At 44.0% G+C, this 23890-nt stretch overlaps 2 protein-coding genes across 2 annotated transcripts in view; both read right to left on the bottom strand.

Moving 5' to 3' along the window:
• Positions 1–15: 15 nt before the first annotated feature.
• Positions 16–17463, bottom strand: ipo9 (importin 9). Its single transcript, XM_080461580.1, has 24 exons — positions 17165–17463; positions 14788–14849; positions 14571–14657; positions 14244–14445; positions 13491–13579; positions 13142–13228; positions 12942–13061; positions 12660–12760; positions 12520–12578; positions 12274–12425; positions 12094–12192; positions 11080–11186; positions 10829–10968; positions 10069–10231; positions 8903–9129; positions 8586–8734; positions 7050–7178; positions 6051–6326; positions 5757–5923; positions 5277–5410; positions 3724–3843; positions 3164–3280; positions 2957–3033; positions 16–603 (listed from the first exon to the last, which is right to left on the bottom strand). Exons 1-24 carry the CDS (start codon positions 17322–17324, stop codon positions 493–495), a joined length of 3135 nt encoding a protein of 1044 aa, XP_080317706.1. The 5' UTR covers positions 17325–17463; the 3' UTR covers positions 16–492.
• Positions 17464–22919: 5456 nt separating this feature from the next.
• Positions 22920–23890, bottom strand: part of LOC308108713 (guanine nucleotide-binding protein G(s) subunit alpha-like) — a 31701-nt gene continuing 30730 nt past the window's right edge. The window contains exon 12 of the mRNA XM_080461881.1: positions 22920–23668. Coding sequence (XP_080318007.1) covers positions 23522–23668 — 147 coding nt within the window. The 3' untranslated portion in view covers positions 22920–23521. The remainder of the gene's footprint in view (positions 23669–23890) is intronic.

Raw genomic sequence — 23890 nt, 5'->3', positions numbered from 1 at the left:
TTTTCTCTTCTTCAATGTAAAGTCTTTAGGAAGCATCTACCTATGTTGCATTTCATTGTTTGTACAGAAAAACAAAGATAACAGGCTAAATTACAAATAGGGCCTCACCAATCAGTCTGTCCTTATGTCGCGGTTCACCCGTCTCTCCGTGGAGCCTCTCCACCCGATCCTCTTTTGTCCCGTTTCAAGCTGCTTCACCAACAAGACCTCCTCCGGGGACAGACCGGTGTAGTCTCTCTTTTTCCGTTCCCGCTGTAACATCTGCAGTATCGGTCATCCAAATCACAAGTGTGAGGAAACGGGGAATTATGGGGGGGGAAGTACATGACCCCAGCCCACGTCCGTCTCCCGCCATGCCATGTTCTCCATTGTCCGTTTGCGGTGTTGTAATGTCACGATAAGGGCATAAAGTTGAGGTGGGGTCAACAGAAGAGAGCCTCAGGGTGTTGTTAAATGGAAGATAATGAGGTGTTGGGGCAACAGACGGAGAGGCTAGAGGCCGATAGACTGCAGGGTTTGTCTCTCGGTGTTGTTGAGGTGGCCTGAGAACATGCTGTAGCACGGCTGCTGGGCAAACTGAGTCAGGAAGTCCGTTAGGTAAGCCTGAGGAGGACACAGATGAGACAACGCAGGTTACATTTTGATTGAGGTCATTTTTTTTGCAGGACCAACTTTTTTTTTTCCCATGACAATCTACAGTAAAACGGAATGTGTTGCTCATCAGTCCAGTTTTGTGTCATGAAACAACCCGACGTGTTCACTTTAATGAAGCAGCAACACTCCTTCAAAGTCGTCACGTCTTCACATCAATACTCCAAAGCTGGTCAGGCCGCGAAAAGGCTGAAAGTTAGAAGCCACACAGCACGTTTGCTCATCAGCAGCTGGCGATGTGTAAATTGCGTGTTTGGGTCTTTAAGTCTAATCCGGCGAAGCAGGCATCCTTTCACCCCAAAGCTCTTTTTCTTATAATTGGAGCTTCTTGAGATTTGATGTTTTAGGACAGAAAACACAAAAAGCTGCAGCCAGAAGTGATACAGTAGCTTCAGAATAAAACCTTTATACATGTCGGGATATTTAATTAAGAGCACTAAAATAACAATGACGGTAATCAGTAGTAAAATTGTCCTCATTTAAATCAGCACTCATGTGTGATGTGTAAGCGCTTTAATGGTTCCAACATTTTCACACAGAAAATTCCTGTATTTATTTAGAAAACAGCTTTGAGTAGATACAAATAAATAAATGGTGATTCAGCCAACACACATAATCACATCCTGAAATGCTAAACATATCAACAGTGTTCATAAAACAAGCAGCAGTATAGTCTGCAAATGTAATAATTCCTCGATGAATCGGAAGTTTCCTCTTTCTGTGGCTTTTTCTTGTTTACTATAATATGGGCAAAAACTTCAATGACACTTTAGAAATTTAAAGAAGCACACGGCTTTATCCAGCATTTGTATGATTTTTGTTCGGCGCAGCATCAGAGGTAAGAAACATGACTGGATATATAAAGAGCATTTTAGAGAGGCAAAGTCTTTTCAAAAGTAAAGATGCCACTGTTTGGTGTGGCCCCGGGGGCCACTCCTCTCCCTGGGCACTTTAGAAATATGATGGCCTTTTGCACCCTGCTCGCCAGGAGACTTATTCTATTTAAATGGAAGGATGCCCGGCCTCCAACATATGGCCAATGGATAAGGGAAGTCATGCGCCATATTCATTTAGAAAAAATTTGATATACCATTAGGGGGTCTACCAGAAAATTCTATATTACCTGGCAGCCATTTATCTCTTTTGTAGAAAACATGGCAGCTGCCAATATTGAAACATAACCCAAGTGACTATGTACCTGTTATTTTTTTAATTTTCCTTTTTGTTGTCAATATGTTTACAAATGTGCTTAGTAAGCTTGCAGATGGCCCAGTAACTGTGGGTGGGGTGGGTGGGGTTATTGAGAAATTGATGTAAAAGTTCTGTGATTATATTGTTTATTGGTTGTATTTGAAAATAAAAAGACGTTCAAAAAAAAAGTAAAGATGCACAGAGGTCCATCAAAGTACACCCCCCCCCCCCAACAAATGAAAGAATAAAACTCCCTATATCAAAAAGTTCACAATATCAAACAATTCACACATTTTGGTGATATACGATATAAGACCAGAAAAGAATATTGGACACTTGAACAATTACAGATAAAATAAATTACAGAGCATTGTAAAAAATAAATGTGATAAAACATTATAAATAATTTGTTTTGTTTTGTTTAATAAAGTTTTAAGCTACTTTTTAAAAGCATTTACAGAGACATGAATAGGGTTGACCAGCTCTTCTCCTGAAGTGGACATGAGGACAGAGTGAGTGAAGAAGGTCTAAAGTACAAAACTTTGTTTTGTATTGATGAATTGTTTTGCTTGTTTTATTGGTCGATGAATGAAATAAAATTAAACTATGAGCTACAAATTGCAGCTGCATTCTGCACCGCCTGAGGAGAGCCCAGCTGTAAAGTACAGTCTGTATGTCCTTGTCTTTGAGAGTCTGTGTTTGAGAGGGCAAATAATCAACATTTAAACTGATTAGTGGGACAAACGTTGAATAGCTGCTGTGTTCGATTCTGTCTGAACCAACAGCCGATTTTCTAAACTCAAGGATGCCAAGTCCCACTTACAAATAATAAATCCCACAGAAGGAACAGTTGAGACAGCAGCTCCAGTCAAAAGGGCATCTTCCCTCTTAGTGTGTTGCTGGGTCCGTATGAAAGCAACCTAATTATAAACCCCCCTCGTGAGTGGCGGTTTAGTATCAACGTGTTTAACCGGCATGAGGAGCGGCCAACGTGCCGACATCACATCAGGAGAAGAGGAGGAGGAAAGCAGCCCAGCTTTAATTTGGTTTCAGAGTGAAAATAGTTGAGGGAATTACTGAAATAATTCATGCCAGTAAAGTTTAGACAGCTTACCTGCAAATCTATCTGATATATGGGGTCTTTCAAGGCATCGGGATCGTCCTCCTCATCATCCTCATAATAATCATCGTCTGTTTAAAGAGAAGGAAACGGTGCTCAGTTTGGCTACTCGTCGACAGTAAGCATGGAGAAATAACTTGGAAAAAGAAGCAAGGAAGACAAAACAAAGCAACAGCCGAGACACTCTGGGGATGCTGCTACCATATTTGTTGGAGGCGATCAGATCAGAGAGCAGCTGCCCTGCCAGGCCTTCATCCTCCTCATCGTCGTCGTCCTCCCCCTCATCTTCTTCCTGTTCCTCCCACATGCCGCTGGAGTCTGCAACAAACAAGCAACAGCTGGTCACAGACACGTTTACCTGGTCTGTTGTTGTTGGTTGGTTGTTTACAGGCATGAGAGATTGTTTTTAAAGAAATACACATCAGCTCTGCGAAGGCCTGTCGAGAGTGATGACATCATCCAATCACAACAGTATGAACGTCACAATCCTAAGCAGCTTAGATGGATCAGCGGGTAGGAGAAGCTTAAAGTTTACTTTGCCCATCATGATATGAAATCAATTTAATATTGAATAACTAAGTTTAATCAATAAAGCCCGAGTGCAGTGCATTCTCAAATTTCCTGAAAGAAGCGTGGGAGTCAGGAAATGTGTCCCGATGCTGGGAGGTTTGATCCACTCATCTCCAGAAATGGCAGGCGTTAATAACTCAAAATCAATCAGCTGATTGGAGTGGCTCTTGTCGTTCACCCTCCCTCCTCACCTTGGCTCCAGTCCGCTGCGTTCGCCCTGCTGGCGTTCGACTCCACCACAGTTGACAGTTCGTTGATGATCAATTTAAAGATTTTCACAAGCAAAGGAATGTTGGTCCAACGTTCTGGATCTGTTTGGGTACAAAAAAAGAAAAGGCAGGACCTTTAAAATGGAAAACGATCACATGTGTGACATGCATTGTTGAGATAGAAAACCCCCGCGATGGACTGTTCAGCTGCCAACCTCTGGTAAACTGCAGAAGTTTAGTGGTTTGAATCCCACTGTAGACAGCTTCCCACTGTGGATCCTTGAGTCAAACTCTGAACCAGAGTCCTGCACAGATCCAGTTTGATAAACCCACCCGAACCCGTAAAGCTCTGTGTGACACCCGACCCGTTACCTGTAATTACCCTCAGGTAAAATCCACCTCCGCCCATACTGCAAACATTAGACCCGACGCCTGACTTGCTTCAAAGTGAATTATTCTTCCACTCGTGCAATGCGCACAGACACGAAACAGTCAGTGTAAGTTGCCGTTGCATTGGCTGCTCACCGCCAACCACTGCAGTCTCCTGTAATCTATACCAAAATGTGACCAGAGTAACGTCACAACAGTTCCCCAGAAGTGAATAAAGTGGCAAAATGTGTGTCATTTCCCCAAAAAATAAATAAAAAGAGGTGCAGACTTTGGTTGAAAATGTGACTGTATAACTTTTTAACTTTTCTGCCGTGCTTTCATTTCCAACCTTCTCGCATTCTGTTTTTAATTTTTTTTACCTGTGCCAGTTAATTTACACATTTAGAACTTTGAGCTGTTCAGCAGGTTCCCGGTCAGCTACCTTACCTAGTGCAGTACTCTGCCTTGAACCACCGACTGCTCTGTTTGCGTCACAAAGATTAAACAAGCAACTTCTTTAACTGTTTCAACCGAGGCATGAGCAGCTGGAATGCACCATTCATTAGATAAATGAACAACACGCAAAACAATCCTTCGACAGTTGAACCAAGAAGTAAACATAAATAAATAATATTCTGACTTCCGACCTCTATCTTGTTTTTCTTTTTGGGGTAGATTAACAGGTAAACCTAATCAGCTATATGTGGGAGTGTGGTTGTGCAGCTGCGTGATGGAGCGGTGAGCCGTCCCCGCCTTTCAGCATATGTTGGCTGGCTGCAGCCTCTTGTAACTATAGTCTGGATTAAGTGGATATAGAAGATGAATGCATGAATGACAAGTATTGTCCCTCTGTGGAAACGTGTGGTGTTTGTTTAGACCCTATAGACCAAGAGTGGACAATCACATTTTCAGAGAGGTCACATGACAAACTACTGCTGACTTCAATTTCTGATCCGTTGCTGCAATCCACCAGTGGTCAATAACTCGCTATTGTTTGGTTTTACAGTTACACTTTTGAGTTCTTCACAAAGTTCTTATATGCCTATGTCTTTATACAAAGTGTTCTTCATTAATCCTCCTTTCCCCTCCCCTCTAAAGAATCATTTAAACTGTTTCTCATCTCTCCTGGTCGACTTTAAAACAGACGAAGCTCATTCGGCTCTTACTCTTGGCAGACTTGGAGCGTGTGCGGATGCCGTCCTCTTGGCTGAAGATTTCTTCTCCCTTCACCACAATGTCCTGGAGACGTTTGTCGTCCGTGTTCAGACTGTGCTGGAGCAGCTTACAGAGAGCCACAGTGCTGCGAAAACAACGCACAAAGAGCTGACACATGCAGGGGGACATTATAACACTGTGTTCCTTTCTTTTAGAGGCTTTAATGCATTTCATCCCATTTTGTTTTACCACAGCATTACTTTCAACGCCCCACAAGAACCTGAATATAAACTTTGGTCTTTTGTATTTTCAACATGTCTGGATCGCAATAATCTGCCACATTGCATAACTGTTTGCGCAATAACTGAATTAAAGCATAAAATATGATAAACGTCAACATAAATCATTACTTTAATCGAAAAGGTGGGCATGTAAGATGGATGGACTATTGCAGTGATGTGAAATGATTTGTAAAAAAAGAGTTTTCTAACCTGACTTTACCCTCGTACTGGCCGTAGAAAAGGTGTTGTCGGCTCATCCATTCTGTCATCACGAACTCCAGGGCGGGCTTCCCGGTTGGTCCCGGCAGACTGCACAGGAACTCCAGCAGAGGATCCAGCTGAGAGTGAACCAGGTGGGCGAACACCATGATCAGAGACTACGGAGGAGGACACAGGACAAAAAACAACAACATATAAGCTAATGATAGTGACAACCGCACCAATGAAAAGTTATAGCACAACTAATCAAAGCGCACGTCCACTCTACAATCCCTCTCTCCCCACCTGCATGACACTCAGAGTCTCGGCTTGCTGCATCTTGCTCAGAATGGCTCGCAGGATCTGGTCCAGCTGCTCCCCGAGCTCGGTTCCTGCCCGAGAGATCAGAGTGGACACCAGCCGGCCCACGAAGGCGGCCGTGAACTCGGATGTCCGGGGGTCCAGCAGCTGGTTGACCACCTGCATGACGTACCAGAGGCCGCTGTTGCCCTGCTCGTCCCTCCACTGCGCGATCTGCTCGAGGGCGACGGAGACGTACGCCCGCAAACACTCACCACCGTTCTGGAAGGAAGAGGAAAGTTACCCAGGGGAAGACGGTGCAGAGACCGGGTCATATAAATAGATTCAGTATAAGTATCCCTTCTTTGAGGGAAGCAGGTGTATCCCTTTATCTATATTTTAGTTAATTATACCACCACAAAAATCTGTTTGGATCTGAATATGAAGTAGTGCATGTTTATTAGTTTTTGTATGTAAAGTTTTATAGGATGTTGCGTGATGACAAAGGGAAGTGTTGAATAATAATCAAAATACACCAATAAATGAAATGCAGACTGCATTTCATTTGTTAAAGTGTTTAAATTAAAAAAAACACAAACTACAATAAAATATGTTATTGGTTACAGATAAGGTGTGATATATATTACTGTGAAATCCAGGAATCATTTTAGTTTTGCTTTCGTTATATTAATTGTGTAGTTTTATTTAGCTGATAATGGTCTACCTCGACACTGAAGCTCTGAATCAAAGCATTTATATGTAAATGCAATGTCCCGTTTTTAAATATAGACATCTGAATTTGAACTGCTATGACAGTGGGAGATGGAGGTAAATGAAAGTAATTCAACAGAAGCGAGGATATGTAGAGCAGAAAGGGATTCCCGCTGCCACTCTCCAAAAACCCTCAATCGAAAGGCTTTGGGGTACAAACTGATGAAGACTCTATCTGAATAACATGTAGACAAAGAAAACCTCCATAATGACCCTTTTGTTGTTGTTGTTTACCTGCATTATTGTGCTGTCGTCTGTGCGTAAGGTACACTGAGCCAACACCGGGAACGCCTGACACACCAGCATCTCCGACAGAGGGGGTTTGGTGTTACGGACAACTGTGGTCAGGATGTCAATGGAGGTCTGCGAAGAGAGAAATGAAACACTTCTGATCCTTGTAAGCAAACAGCAACAAAGCGACGGGCAGTCAGATCTGCCACACTGTCCCTCCGGGGTCAAGAACCCCAGCAGAGTCAAGAACATTCTTCTAGAACTTCTTCCTGCCCGACATCAAAAATATTCTATTCCTGGTCCTTAGATCTGGAACTCTGATCTAGTTTTAAAATAATTTATCAGATGATTACTGGAATAAAACTTTTTGTTTTAATTCAATGGGCAAGAGCTTTAATTCTCAACTGGTGGCTCATTTTCAGTGGGTCAGGTTTTTGCCTGGGGAAAAAAAGATTATAGATCAGTGATGCTAAATATTTTTAAACCTCTGCTTCTGAAACAACGGGAGCCAGATATAGAGAACGCCATTAAAATCACTAGAAAACACTGTGATGGAGCGGCTCCATCAGCAACGGGGCAACAAACACACGCCCGCGCTCGCCCGCGCCACCCGCGCTCACCCTGCTGTTACGCAGGCAGCGGAGACCCTCAGTCAGTGAACGCGCAGTGACACCCGAACGCATACACACACCCTGCGTAGCAGACGGCACACCACGATACACGCCACACTCATTTCCTCATTGCCCTCCGTATTTCGCATGACATCATTCACTGAATTCATCTTTCGTTCCCCACCTGTTAGTATAGTCAGCCAGGGGTGCACACTTGGACTGGCTATGTTTTACCTGCGCATACATTCAAACATCCTCACACACACACACACACAACACTTACCGGTGACATGACGCCTGGTGACAGGCAAGACGGGGGTGGAGTTAACCCCCGGGTTTATAACGAAGCCTGAGCGGGACTTTAGGGTCATGTGATCGTTTGGTGTTTGGTTTAATTATTAATTTTTGTTTATAAAGGGAAGTATGTCGTGACTTTATTTGGAGAATGTTTTTGTTCATTTAAATGGAAAAATGAAGTGTCCTAAAAATAGGATGTTATTATTATTTGTGTTATTAAATTATGATTGGTGCAGAGGACTCAATCACACCCCTGGGAGGGGCATAACGGTATAAGAGCCGTAGGCAAAGCTGCATATGGGAGTCATTACTGGAAGTTGCACTGTAGAGCAACACGACTCGAATAGAACTGTTTTTCAAACCCACCCAGCTAAAGGAAGAGCTGGGATCATGGTTATGTTTTTTTGTTCTGATTGTAAATATTTTTTGTCACTGTAAATATCGAGCACTGGCACTGTTTGGGGCAATAAAAGGAAAAAGTCGACTTGCCATTTGGAATTACGGTGGTTGTTCTTTGAACAGGAGCGAACCCCGCCACAAACACCTTTTTGAAACCATCAAAAGAGCTTAATGACTGTACATGGTGCCAATTTAACAAATCGACTGTCTGCTTCTTTCTTTTTCTACTTACAGCACAGAGTCCGGACGGGATCTTGTCGGGCGGAGCCTGCATGATGCTGACCAGCGTGGGGATGAGACGCATCTGCATGGGACCCTGGCAGCCTTCGATCTGCGCCAGTTCCTTAAAAATGTCTTGAGCCAACGACGCCACCACAGGGTCTGCGGGCCAAAACCAGGGGGAGAGTCTGAGAGAAAAGCTGAAGGAAGATTACAGCCAAGCATCTGCTCACAATGGCTTCATCCAATATTTGATACCATTTAGCAAAATGGCCCAAAAAAAGAAAGAAAAGCCCAACAACACACAAACAAACAAAACAAATATGGTACCGTTGTTGTATTTGAGGAAAATGGCGATGGTGAGCGGACAGATCTTGTTCTCGGCGCTGGTGGTGAAGGCCTGGTCGACAGTGCAGACGATGCACAGAGTTTCCATGACCAGAGTCAGCACCTCGGAGCTGAACTGGGCGGCCAGCTGCACCAGCCCCTCCAGGATGCTGGGGAGGAAGGGCTGCAGTACGTGTGTGCTCTCCGACAGCTTCAGCTGATCACAGTACCTGGGGGATTATACGAGACTTTAATTCCTTAGAATAACGGCGACAATCCAGCAAAAACAGATTTTTTTAAATTATTACAGGATATTTAAATTCTAAAAGTAGTCTAAGATTTTTTTTTAGTTGGAGGGGGTGGGGGGGGGTTGAACATATTCAGGCTTTGTGAAAACATTTCTACATTTCTTGCTGGTTGCTTCCTTCTCTTTGGTTTGTTTGGTTATTCAAGTTTGAGTATGTGATTGGTTAATGAAAAAAACACACACGATGCAAACCAACTGACTGGAGAGGGGGTACGATTTAATAAGCTTATGCTTCTTCCTTCTCGCTTTTCAAGCACCATTTTCACTGTTTCAATTATTTTTGTTTTTATTTATCATGTTCGAAATAAAATTAAACAAACAAAAGAAAATGTTAATGCCTGAAGGACACATGATTAAATTATTCCTCCTGATTTCAGACTTAATACAAAACGGAAATCCCCAAGATCCCTAAGCAATGAAAAAAAAGCTTAATTTGTGCTAGTTCGAGATTATCAAGTCTTTATACATTTTCTGAAACCTGAGAAGATTGGCACTAAAGCCGATTTCATACTTCGAATTTCCCTCGATTAGATTTATAGTAATTAAACTATAAAAATGAAGAAAAAAAAAGGGGGAAAGAATTAACTCCCTGGTTTTTCTGGCTCCCACTTTGCCCCTTGAAGCTTTCTGGTGCCCACCAGACGGGCCCTCACACACTTTTAGCACAAACTAATTCTGCCTTTTCAGACTATATACAGAAAAAACCTCCACACATATACTGAAATACTCGTGTGCCTTTTAGCATATACAGACGACACTCAACGAATCTGTTAACAGACTGTCGGCTCACCAAAACAACACCAGGAGTCGGTGTTTGAGCAGCGTTTCGGTCAAAGTCTATTAATCCCAACAACAAACTCACCCCCAGATGGCCCTGACTGCAGAGATGCGGACGGAGGGCGGCTGGCTGTCGTGGAGGCCGCTGACGGTGGCCTGGAGGAACTGCTGGATGAGCTCGGGAGACATGGCTGCTGTGAAGCGACTGGCCGCCCAAAGAGCTCGTCCGAGGAGGAACGGAGACGCCGCTGGGGGAGACCAAACCAGAAGGGGAAAAGCTAAGCGTTGCGGAAATGTGAAATTTCAATCTGCTATCATACAACAAAGTTGGACGGTTACGTCTGCATCAGAAAGGTTTCTTTTTTCCCGAAGATAGAGAGTATGATGGAAGTAGGCGAAATACCGTAATTTCCAGACTATAAGTCGCTACGTTTTTCAAGCGCTATGATCCCTGCGGCTTATAAAATGACACGGCTAATATATGGATTTTTAAGGGTTAAAAGGCTTCTTGCTGCAGATACAACTCCGGAGCTTTATTCACTTTTTACAGAGCTTCATCTGACCTCTGATCTGAATTACTTTTTTCTTTAAAAAAAAAACCCAACGCAATCCCGCAGTGAAATTCATGCAAAGTGCGGCCTATATAGATATAGATATATATATATATATATATCTATACATACACAAAAAATGTTTCTCTTTAAATTAGGTGGGTGCGGCTTATATTCAATAGTCCAGAAATGACGGTAACTCTACATGAGTAGGAAAACAAATTAAAAACTATCTTTCTGCAGATTTAGTCACTACTGTACATTTGAAGCGTTAAATGTCAGTATGAGACTGACCTGCCAGGTTGAGATCAGCCAAGATGACACTGGCCAGAAAACCGTGCATGTCAAACTGTATTCGACCGTTCTTCACGTTCTCTGTGATGATGGCTTTGACAGAGCCGAGCGCCAACATACAGGCTTCATGGACCTTCCACCTGGTAACAAGCGAGAAGATGACCGTGTTGAGATTTGCTGGATAAAAGCTAAATGAAGCAAGTTTGCATTGATTCATTAAAGCCATCAGCGAGAGTGACGCCTCTCCTCACCAGTGCTCATTGCCGCCGTTCTTCGCCTGTTCGGCTTCCTGTAGGTGTCTGGTAGCGGCAGCGGCCAGCGCCGCTGCACTCTCGTTCTGAAACTCGGCGGCAACAGCCTACAACCAAAGGTCAAAGGTTAAGGTTAGTCGCCCTCATATGGTGATCATTGAGCTGATTTCAATTCACAATAAACTCACAAGAAAAGGCCCATTTTTGGCCTGATTTAGATTTTAAAGAAACACATTTAGTCCAAAGTGAGTAACAAAATGAATAAGTTGCCAGCAGCTTCTGTGAAAGCTGTACATGTCGGAAGAAAGATTCTCTTTTAGGACCCAAGAATGACATAACCAGAGACCTCAATCGCAACTGTTGATCTCATATTCTGGTTAAACGTTGAAATAATTCAGATACAATCGCAAGGAAAAACCTTTTGGCCAGATTTCACAAACAGGGGAAATCGGTTCTCTGTCAGTCATAAAGACAGAAGGAAACCTGCAGATGAAGTTCACTTTTCCTGTGGCGAGAAATTTACGAGACAATAAATTGTCCCAGCAGAGTTGTAAACAACATCTAAAGAAGAAAATGAGAACTTAATGAGAAGTTAATTACCTTCACCAACAGAGTTGGCCGAGAAGGTTATGCCTTCGTCTGCGTGCATTTATTTATTTACTGGTTTGCGTGCATGTATTTGATCAACTTTTCACAAAATCCCCTCACCCAAATTACATGAACTTTGCAGGGATGATTTGTCATCATCCAAGCATCAATCAAATGGATTTTGGAACATTAACGGCTAACCGTTACTGAATAAACCCCAATAAAACGGTGAAAAAAAAAAGCGGCTGAAAGAAGCACCTCATGGAGGAGATCAGCGCCGTTACCATGGAGACGCTCCCTCAGCGTTTCACACAGCGATGCAGATGCTAACTCGGTTCCGCAAACAAATGTGGCCATGGCGAAGGTCTGCGCTCTACCGAGTGGCGTTCGACTTGTTAACTTCAATCAGTGGTGCTTTGGTCTCACCAGCAGCAGGTCCTGAGCGGAGATCCTCACAGAGTAGGAGAAGGTGTCGTCATCCTCGTCCTCGACAAACTGCTGAGGGTTGGCCGTCCACACCTTGATCTGAAACGACACGCAGACAAAACCATACGGCTCAAACGTTGACCTGCGGGAACGTTCCTCAAGGTTTTAGTGGCTGCTCACCTGGTCCTCAGTGATCTGCATGTACAGGATGATGTAGTAAATGAGCTCAGGCAGCGCCTTCTTCACCGTGTTCTTGAACTTGTTGTTCTCCAGCAGCGTGTGAACAAACTCAAAGATGCTGAACACCAGATTCTCAAAGCCCAGAACCTCGCCTGTAGGATTAAACCAACACCAGGAGGGAAAAGCGTGAGCTTTGAAGTTGTATGGAGTGCTGAAGTCTTTCGGGGGACGCCAAATTCTTCTCACCGTCCGAGTCTATCGGGTCGTCCACCTCCTCTGTGTAGTTGACCTCTGTTCTGACATAAGTGAATGTTTAGTTAAGAAAAACAAATCCACAAATTGCTAAGTTACTTGAGAACAATATAAGCGGGCGTTGGAAAGGATATAAAGCTGCACTTTCAGTCAGAGTATTCCAGACGATGGGTAATATCTGCTGCATGGAGGACACCATGGGTTTGGGGAAGTTCTTCACCAGCGCCGTCACTGCCTGTTAAAGACAAACAAGCACTTTATAGAGCTTCGCTGCAACTTCAGGTCAAGTCAAAGTCGATTTAATGGTCATTCACAAACATGTTTGTTCTAAGAATTTGCAGATTTTTGCCTTCACAGCTGAACCGCTCACTATATGCTTGATCTGAGAAGATTGCTGAGCCACTGAAGCCTTTCACCTTGAGAACTTCCATCTTAAGGCCGCTGTCGGACGAGGGTCCATCAGGCATCTGCAGAGCCTGCACAAATGCTTCTGTGAACTGCTGCACCACTGGGAAGATCAACGCTTTGGCTGCACCCTACAAACACAGTTTTGAAAGAAGAATTATATAGCAGGAACAAATAAGTGGCCAGTGCATCGCTCACATGTCTACGTTACCTTTTCAAGTTCTTCAATAGCACAGATGAGGTTGGCACAGGTGGTGAAAATCTCCACTGCTCTGGAACGGGTTCGGATGCTGTAAACCTGCAACATCAGAGGAGGATCAGGGCGGATGCAGAAAACAGGACCGGTCCCACAGGGAACTGATGATGTGTGAGCATGCGGAGAAAACGTTAAAACCCCCGACAGCCGTGTTCCCTTAGCAGGCAAAATAGCTTTTAGCTGCTTGTCAGTTACATGAAACAACATTTCGGACTAATGGAGAGAATGACGATGGACCTAAACAGCTTAATCGCGTCAGATATGTTGGTGGAGTCCAGCTGATGTGCAGAGATCAGAGTTGTACCTCGGCCATGGTAAAGATCTTGTACATCTCGGGCAAGATGACCGGCGCTACCAGCGGCATCTGGGTATCAGTCACCTCCCGGGTGAACTCTGGACACAACAAGTAGATAAAAAGGCACAATTCAATCGAAATACCCTTTCTTCTTTCAAAATGTTCCGTCAGGCTGTGAATTTAGAACAGAGAAGGATTGAAATGTCTTCTATTTCTGCAATTCAGTCAAAATAACCTTCATCTACGTCGTGCATTTTCATGCTCGACAATGTTGCCAGATCACAAAATAAGAAATTTAAAAAGGCTTTGTTGTGCCTCATCTCATTCTGATCAGTCTCTGGATATGGAAGTGTGTTTATTTGGTGCTGCAGTTTCAAACGAAAGAAAAAAGAACCCTAATTAGTCAAGGTCACAAGTCAATGCATCCACCTGAAGCACCAACTTTGCTATTGGAAGACAACTACCGCATCCAACTGGGCCACAGTCGACCTGGATGTTCGACGTCAGAATCCTCTGATTGCTTTCATTCATTACTATGTGATGTATCTGTAAACACACATTATGCAGGAGGAGCAACTTCACAAGCTGCCCAGCAAAGAAAAGATTAATATCCAATAGCATCACATCCAGTGGAGCACATTAAACATTAACCAAGATTAAACATAAGCTTATTATTAACTCAATGTAAACTAATGACCCCCATTGAAATCGTCATTTGGTTATCTCGGCTGCTTGTTTGTTTACGCGTGCGTTTCTACACACCTGTGAGGACCCTCATGGCGCCGTGCACAGCGTTGACTTCTCCGCTGACCAACATTTCCATCAGGAGGGTGAAGAGCTGCGGCCACGCCTCGGGCCAGTCCCAGTGGGCGATGGCCGACACCGCGTATGCAACGCTGGAGCGAACTTTGCTGATCGACTCCCGCAAACCATTAGGCAGCAGCTCCCTGATGGCGGCTTTGGCCTGGAGGAGGAAAACACTTCACTTTTAATACATCTGCAAAAGAAACACTTTTTTCTTTAGGTTAAGAATAAAGTGCCAATTTGATCAATCATTATTATTTTCGAGAAGGGTGAAGAATAGTGTACCTGATCGGTGGTTTCGGGCGGCCTGAATTTTTCTGACTGGGAACACCAGTGCGTTTCCACATACTGCTTCAAGATGACCGACGCCAACTGCAAACAGACACATTCAGGGAGGCGATCAGAAGCAAATCAGGAACAAGAGGGGAAGTGCTGAATGAACATAAATGAGCCAGTGGGCTGGATGAACTGTGTTTTTTTTTTGTTTCCTCATTCCACTCACCTGTCGGATGGCGAGCGCTCCCCGAGGGTCGACTGTGAGCTCTGCCAAGTGGACGCCAAACTCTACAACACGGACATACCAGCAGAAAACGATAGATGTATGAATTAATACAATTAACATTGAACAGCACACGGAATAATGCAAGAGTGGACTTGTTATTGGCGCGACATAAACAAGAAGTTAATTGTGATAAATGGCAGAACAAAATGACTCTCGTCGTCTTGCAGCATTTTCCCGTTAAGGATTGCCGCACTGAATAATATTCAAAAAGGACAAAGATATAAATATTCAAATGATGTTTGTGTTCATATTGTGTATCATCACACCACTGCTTCAAAGCACGATTCTCTGATTAATCACACTGTGCTTTGCTTGAGCTCATTAGCAGCAAAATTCTTGTCCCAGCTGTTTGCATCATCTGTTATAACCATTACACAATCTGCTTGGTTCTAAAAAAAACGTATGTAGAGGTTCGTTTCAATAGAAGCATCCTCGTTCATCGAGCGTCAAAGCCGGAAAAGAGGAAAGTCTGAAACACGCAGGACGACATAAACATCCTCCCTGGTTCGAACTTGGCCTGCTGGATCAGCATCAACTTCAACTCCGCCTCCCCTGGGCTTTACCGAGGGTGACATCAGGCTCCAGGAGACAATGTTACTGCTGACAACCCTGCAGGGCGGCAGCCTCAGAGAGGGGCCAGCGGAAAGGGTCGGCCTCACCGCGACACCGCTGCACGGCCGACAGACAACGTGCACAATTAGCCTTTCACCATCGGCACGGCGATTGCAGGAATCACAATAGAAAGTCTATTGACGTATAAGCTGCTAACTGTATCCATCTGCTCGCCCTGTAGGCCTTACTCACAATGAAAGACAGTTTGCGATCAGAATGGCTCCTTCAATACACACATTTTTACACTCAAACGAGGGAGGCACGCGGCTGGAGCCCACCTTGTTGGGAGAGAGTGAGCTTGACCCATCGTAACAAGCTACAGATTATCAGCGTAGGAAATCGAGTGAAAAGCAGACATACTACAGTGTGATCCATATCAATGGTACTTACAGTCACTAAGAGATTGCAAGATGAAAAGATCTTGAAAAAGTTGGATTGAGTTAAATACACCAGTTTAACCATGGCGTATTAAAAAATAAATAAATAAAAATGATAGCTTCAAGAGTGTTTTTCTATCCGATGTATTATCATTTGTATCTGCTTATGAACTTTAATGTCCCAGCTGACTATGGGTGAAGGCAGGGCAAACACATAATACACACACTCTGGATTTATAGTCACCAATTGAACTTGGGGGGGGGGGGGGGGGACTGTGAGAGATAATCTATCAAGAGACAACATGCACACTTTCTGAAGGACAGAGACCAAAGAAGGTTTCTATATTCAATATTTCGTCTGACAATGATCGGCCAACTAAGAGTGGGCTCAGTATTGTGAGTCTATCTCATGGTTGTACTGTCATCTCGGACTTGCAAAAAAAAAAAAAAAAAAATCCACATTAATGATATCATCTCAAAACTTTCATTGTATTTTTCAGTTAAATCTTGATTCATTATTATTCCATAAGCACAGATCTGGGCTGAAACAGTCGATCAAAATGACTCAGAGGTTGATAATCTTGATGATGTCTGAAGGAGGAAGCCTGTTAGGGACGATCCGGGGAGGGGGGATACCCCGGAAGTCCCCCTCCCCACACCTTCCCCATATGGCATCTTCGCGGGAAAATGTGTCATTTACAGCGACAGAAGAATAAATGAGCAAAACGTCGTTTGAAGAGTAACGTTAGTCGGGCAATGTATTGTGGAGTGTTGCTGTCTCAATCCACCAGGCTGATCGTGTCGGATTAAATCCAGACTCGGCTGATGGGACTAGAAACTTCATGGTTGAATGATTGTATTTACCATAACTGGCTACTAAAACTCCCGACCGGGTTTTCTGTTGTTGTTACTGAAGCAGGGGGGGGTGATCAGAGGTCCAGCCGGCCTCTGTGCAGTGGAGGCCGGGCTGAGGCTCCACATGTCCCATGTGCTGCCTCCACGCAACTTCAGCCCTGTGGGACGACGCCGAAAGAGGACGTGTCACCGTCAGCTGCGGCGGCCGGTGTGACCACGACATCAAGGAAACACCAAGTGAAGGACGGGGCTTTTTTCCCGAGCTAACTTTGTTGTGACTAACTTCTGACACTGTGGCCTAAACGCTTCGCCACCGGGACCAGGACCCTGCCGCTGCTAGCGCCTCCGCCGCTAGCCGCAGCCGCACGGGACGGGTCCGCAAGCAGCTGCTCGCACCCGGCGGAGGGCCCTCCGCGGAAATGAGTGTCCACAACGGGCTGCTGGCCTCCGGTAAAACCCTCGCCGGCACTCACCCTCCGTCACTTCCAGCACTTTGATCTGCTCCTCCGCGGCGGCGCGCACCTCTTGGACCGGGGAGAGGATGGCGGTTAGGGTCTCGATCAGAGCCTCTTTTAGCCCTTGCTGGACGGGTCCGGCGGCCGAACCGGGACGAACGCTCGCCGCCGCACTCATGCCTCCGCAGTGTTTTCACTCGCAGCCCGCTACAGTCGGCCCACCAGCACCCGGGGAGGAGCAGCAGAGAGCCGCGGACGCACACAGTCGGAGCGCGCCAATGCATGGAAACATGGAGGCGGGGTCTCCCGTTTCTTCTTCCTCTCTACATTTAGACAGTTTTACATCCTCATTGATAACTTACCGCCCCCCTGTGGTGGTTACAGTCTGCACACCCTTAGCTGTTGCACACAGCTCACAATTCTGCTGTTTGAAACAAACTTTTATCCAGCAATTATTTAGGAGCCTCCCGCCACATAACGAAGCTCTCTGTGTAGGACAACATGTGATTACATTCATGGCTGGTGGAACAGCAAGAGGTATCAGAAGATAAGGTGATATGGGGGCAGATGATCTGCTGTTGCCCGTGAAAGGAGCAGCAGAATAATGAAGTTGCAAGGTTGGTTTGTGCTACTAACAAGCTATGTGTAACAAAGGACATCAGGGCCATCCTCAACAAAAAGAAGAGGTGCTTCAATCCAGGTGATGAGGAGGACATGAGAAAGAGGGAGCCCCTCTTGGATGAAGAAAGTATTTCTATTCTGTTCTATTCTATTCTATTCTATTTGCCTATTGCTAATCTTTTCATTATTTATACATTTTTACAATACATCATTTTGTTTCTTTCCATCTTTATTATATGAGGGATGTTTCCTTTATAATAGCACATGGGAACTGTGCCATTCAGCATAGTGTGTTGTTGATCTGTAAATCACATATTGTCTACTTTCTGATCCACTTTTCTTCCAGACTTCATGTTATTCTAAAGTTCAGCGAAGCAACCTATTGTTAAATTGCCTCCAGACTGATGCTGTTGTCTGCTTTTCCACGAGTGGCTGTTTTCTTCTTCTTTTTTCTTGTAACATCTTTTGATTTATATAGGAAATAACATGAACGTTGCAAGAGTCTTTACAAGTCTTGGTTTAGTTTGAGCCACTGAAGCGTACGTTTAGAACCCACACTTTGTCATCTAGTTATGGCCACATTTTTTATTATTACTTTTTTTTTTTTTAACTAACTCTGCCGCTCTCTTGTGATAGAGGAAAAACACCACAACAGAAGGTAATAACTCGACATGTTATCATCCTTGGACCCATCCACTTTTCAAACTGCTTCATCCAACCACAGAGTTGTGGGGAAAATGATCTCCAACACATTGATACCGTGGGAGGAAAGTAGGAAAGTATCTTGAGAGAAAGAGTCACAAATGGAGAAAACGTGCAAACTCCACACAGAAAGGCCTCCAATCCAAACCTGTGCTTGCAATCGGGACATTCGCCCCACGAGAATCACTGCATCACTTTGTGCCTAATATTGTATGACATGACAACATGACAGAGATTTCAGTGAGACCACATGTTTTTACTTCAGGGGTTGGATAGTCCCATATGTAGGAGTCGTTTGTTTGTTTGTGCATCAGCTGTCTGCAGTTTAATATTTTTAAGTCTACTGTTGTTCTTATAAAAAGTGTTATACAGATTTAAAAAACACTTAAAATGATCTACTGACTTGCCCTAAAGTCATAGACATTTGCCCAGACTCACTAATCTCAATAGCCAACTTTGATTTCTCTGCAGAATTATCTGCCAGAGAGAAGGAGGCCGATATAACTGCATTTATTGTTTTCAGATGTTGCGACAGTTAAGTGTTGGTAGAGCTTCAGTGGCCACGTACCTTTGACTCAATGTTGGATTTTGGTGTTCAGCTGATCAGGTGTTGCAGAGTTAACTTTCTGCCCTCTGACATCACCTTAACCCCACATTTACACTCCGACCTCCTCACATAGCAGGTGGTGCCAGATGTAAAGACCATGCCTTCACAGTCGTCAGCAAGGTGGAGGAAAACAGCAGTGGGTGGCATCTTCATCTCATCCCAGTAATTCATCTTCTGCATCGCTTTATCCCGTTCAGGGTGGCTGGAGCCGATCCCAGCTGGCTCAAGGCGAAGGCAGAGGTGGAGAGGTGGCCAATCCATCCCAAGGAAAACACACAGACAACCACACACACTCACATCTAGAGGTCATTTTGGATCATCAGTTAACCCCGCGTGCATGTTTTCTGGACTGTGGGAGGAAACCGGAGTACCCAGAGGAGCCTTGCATGTTTTTTTTTTCTGTATATGTGTTGAGTTTTATTCCAGCAGTTTAGAAATTCCCATAGACGTGACGTGTAAGTTTCATTGTGTGTCCGATTAAGATCTGTGATGAATTTGCCCCGATCGACTTCGGCACCACTTTGAATTTGTCTTAGGAAGTATTCTGGATGGACAGATGACGTCCATGAAAGGTCAGGCAAGTAGTGCATGTAGTACACGATCTCTCTTTGTCAGAAGATCCACACTATGTACTCGTGTGTGGTTCTGCTCAAGGTTTACAGGTTAAAACTCTAAGAAAAACGTACAAATACTGAAAAACTGAACATCAAATAGCTCGTGTTTGTTTTTTTCTTTCTTTGTCACACCTGAGCTAAAAGTAGACGTCCTCGTGGCAGCAGCGCGTGTGACATTCAGGGGGGGCTCAGGTGAGAAGGTGCAGACATTAAAATAAACAGTATATGTATTGTGTTTCCTCACATTATCACTGCAGCAGATCTAAAGGTTTGAACCATACATACCTGCCCACTTATATCACCGTTAACAGAAGTCAAACGACGACATACTTGAAGGCGGCAATGACGGCACAGAGCATGTTATACGTCACACTCTGACCGCGTCAGGCGACACAAAGTCAAATACCTGTCAGATGTGAACTTTAAACCAGAGAGCATGAGAATTTCAGAGAGTATAGACCAGACACTTGAGAAATGAGCCCTTGGTGTCACGATCAAGGAAAGAAAGGACCCTCTAATACACTCACTGGTAGAGTTTGATGATTAAACCCAACTTTCATTTCTGAAAGTCCTCATATTCCGCAGGACAAAGATCAATCCTTCGTCTCAAAGGTAATCATAGACTGATTGTCATTTTAAGCACATTTGAATCAGCTTTCAGGTGAAATCACCCGAAATGACTGTTGTACTGGGTTTACATCAAGCTAAAAACTTAATTATCAATTGGATGATGATTTAATTAGAGATTATAAATCAGTCATTTTGACCAAATTAGATGGCGGATTTGCCACAAGCCTTTGTGGTAACACTCACAATATGGCCCTTTGGTAATGATGGTGACATTCTGCGGTTCTCACGATGATCAAAGTTGCCTAGTAGATAAATTGAACTAATCAACAGATGAATCAATTTACATTTGCTGCAGCACTAGCATGCATCAGATATAATCATAAATGATATATACTATTTAAAGGTCTTGATAATTGTAACAGTATTTTGTATTATTTCTAATTGGAATGATTCAAGCCTTCCTGGTACAAATGTGTGGCGATAACGTGACGGATTACAGATCGCTGGACATTGGATTTTTTTTCAGCCTAGTTGTGTCAGACTGTTCATTTAAGTCAAGTCTACCTGATCAACTGATGCTGGAGTATATGATGATGTATTCGAGCCACATTAAGGAAATAAAATACAGAGAGAATTTTTTTATTATTATTTAATTGTTTTATTTGTTGGAATTTATGCCAAAATCAAATCTTTGGTCCCATAATTTCACCATTACCTATCTTGTCTAACCAAAAATTTAGTCTTTATTTTATTATTCCTCATTGTGGCTGTAATACTCTGGTGTGTGTGTGTGTGTGTGTGTGTGTGTGTGTGTGTGTGTGTGTGTGTGTGTGTGTGTGTGTGTGTGTGTGTGTGTGTGTGTGTGTGTGTGTGTGTTGTGGTCGACATGTGAGGATCTACCACTGTAAGTCTAGGAAATGAACCAAACACTAATACAACTGTTTCCTCTTGTTTAAGCAAAAAGAATTTGGTTTATGTAGAAACAAGCAATGTTTTGCAATTGGATATTCCCCTCACTTTCAAAAAAGTTAAAGCTAAATCAAAAATGAAATAAAAAAAACAAACAAACAAACAAAAAAACCACACCACCCACCCGGTTGCCCACAGACCCGCCACCTTTCTGAAACGTTTGCAGATGTTACTGAAAAGACAGCAGAGTAGTCCCAGGGTGAATCCTGGGGTGACAGCTCACAGGGGAGATACGATACAAGTGTATAGTACATATATACAAAATATAAAATCTGAAATATATTTTATATATATGTATATATTAAATTGTGTTAGGCTTCAGTACTATCTTTCACTACACAGCATTAGGTGGTGTGTCTGATTACCTTTTTTCCGTCATTGTTCCCCCCCACTCCCCAAATATCTTAGTATAGAAACCAGAGTAGACTCAAAGCAAAAACAACTTAATCAACAAACAAAACAAATGTGGAGGGGGGGGAGGAAAAAAAAAAGCAAACGACGAAAGTCCTCCGCCCCGATTCGGTGCCCCTCCCACAGTCCCCCCCCCCCTCAATTAGCCCCCAGTGGAGGGGGGCAAGTCAGCTTGGACAAGGTGGGACAGACCCGTCCAGCTGTACAGCGCAGTGAAACATTACTTACATATTAGCTCATTTTTACACGTACAGTCGTGATCAAGGCACAGGGATCTTCTACAAGTTATTGTTTGTTTGTTTTTTTTCCTTCAATAAAGTTGTACAAAATGATACATTTTACAGTCTGTACAAGAATAATAGTCCAGCAGTAAAATAAAGACCGACGCACTTAAAGCCAGGAGGAGTGAGGAGTGAGGAGGTGGTGATGGGGAATGGGAGAGGGTGAGAGAACAAGACAGAAGGGAAGGCAGAAGAGGAGGAGAGTGTGTGTGTGTGTGTGTGTGTGTGTGGGAGGGAGGGGTGGCGTGGATGAGTAGAGGACTGGAGCGTGTGTGTGTGTGTGTGTATGTGTGTGTGTGTGTGTGTGTGTGTGTGTGTATCAGTGTCAGTCTGTCCACTTGTCGGTAAATCCTTTGCATCCAGTCTCGATAAATCATTGCTTTAAAAAAAAACAAAAAAAAAACTTTCCTCTTCTTTTAGTTCCCACATGATGAATAGTTGTCAAATAGCAGCAGGGGCAAAAATAGTGTGAGAGGATATGCGTTTGTGTGTGTGTGTGTGTGTGTGTGTGTGTGTGTGTGTGTTTATGTCGGGGGAGGTTAAATGGTGCACAGAGGCAGATCACACACACATAGTGTACACCAACACACAAAATGGGGTAAAAACTAACAAAAACTTAAAAGTTGAATTGTGTTATTACATGAATATATAATATTTATATTTATATATATATTTATATATATATATATACATATTTATATACACACATATATAAATATCTATATATATAGCTTGGATTTTTTGCACTGCATGAAGTTCACTGGTATGCATGAATTTATGCACTTTATATTTTTCTTTTTTCTTTTTTTTTTTGCGGTCCTTCCTGGACAGATCGGGGTCGTGTCGGCCGCGCGCCTTATGTTTGAGTCACGCTCACATCCGCGGGCAGCCATTAGTCAATTAGTCCACTGGTGGGCACAGAAACAAAAACAAAGGCTTGCAGCCCTTCGCTGTATCAGTTCAACACACTCCGCGTCCATCGTCCGTCTCTGTATTGGTTTTGTCGTGAGTATGCGGTGAATAAACCTCCCCCTCTCTCTCTCTCTCTCTCTCTCTCTCTCTCTCTCTCTCTCTGAGAAAGTGTTATTCAATTTAGCCTCTGCCTGGCGTTGAAAAGCAGGACTTGGATTTTAGAAGAGTGTGAATGTGTGTGTGATATTAAAACTATCTATGCACCAGAACGTCTTATTCTGTCGCATGTGTGTTGTGTACCTTTACGCGTGTCTACGTCTTGACGTGTCCGAGAGAGAGAGAGAGAGAGAGAGAGAGCTGAAAGGAGAGGTTCGTCTACACTGAGAAATTCCAGTCTCCACCCGCTTCCTTTGGGAGAAAAAAGCGGAGCGGAGTAGCGGCAGGCGGTCCAGGCTGATAGACGGGAGAAACTGCTGTCGGTGAATCCGTCAAACAGCGTTCGGGAATGGAGTTTTACGACTGTTGTGTCACTGGGAGAGGTTGTAACGGGGCGCTGGAGGGGAGGGCGGGCGATCAGATGGTGAGAGGTTGGTGGAGGTGGAGGGGTGTTTAGCCATCTGGTCATGACGGGGGAGCAACTCCGGTGGGTAGGTTGGTGTAGGAGCAGACCGGACGCAGCCGCCGTCCATCACAAGAGCTCGTACTGCCGTAGGTGCATCCTCTGTATTATGTCACGACAGTCATTGAAGACGCGGCGGATGTTTTCCGTGTCGACCGCGCAGGTGAAGTGAGGGTAACAGTAATGGCGCCCATCCCCGCTGGCTGTGCTGATCCTCTGAAAGAGATGTGGAAGAGAAGGCGGTCAGCGTCGATGAAGCAGTTTTCTGACAAGCCCTGAAATGAGCCTTTCATTTTATTTGAAGCGATCAGAACAACGGCAACAGCGGACGCCGACTTCGAGGGGCGCTTGTGCGAGGAGATCCTCGGCTATCCCCATCTGTACAACTAAAAGAACATAAAGATGGCCGGATGGTTCGGAACGCCTGGCGGGAAATAT

This window comes from Lipophrys pholis (assembly GCF_963383615.2).
Source record: "Lipophrys pholis genome assembly, chromosome: 4".
NCBI classification, from domain to species: Eukaryota; Metazoa; Chordata; class Actinopteri; order Blenniiformes; family Blenniidae; genus Lipophrys; species Lipophrys pholis.
The sequence above is the reverse complement of the archived record's forward strand: the minus strand, read 5'-3'. Positions and strand labels throughout refer to the sequence as shown.

What these genes read in the sequence shown, in the direction of transcription:
- ipo9 (XM_080461580.1), bottom strand. Translation starts at nt 17,324, where the DNA reads ATGAGTGCGGCGGCGAGCGTTCGTCCCGGTTCGGCCGCCGGACCCGTC. An exon ending in CTATTGAAGAACTTGAAAAG is followed by an intron (nt 13,062 to 13,141) that starts GTAACGTAGACA and finishes CTGTGTTTGTAG; the next exon opens with GGTGCAGCCAAAGCGTTGAT. An exon ending in AGACTCTGAGTGTCATGCAG is followed by an intron (nt 5,924 to 6,050) that starts GTGGGGAGAGAG and finishes CCTCCTCCGTAG; the next exon opens with TCTCTGATCATGGTGTTCGC.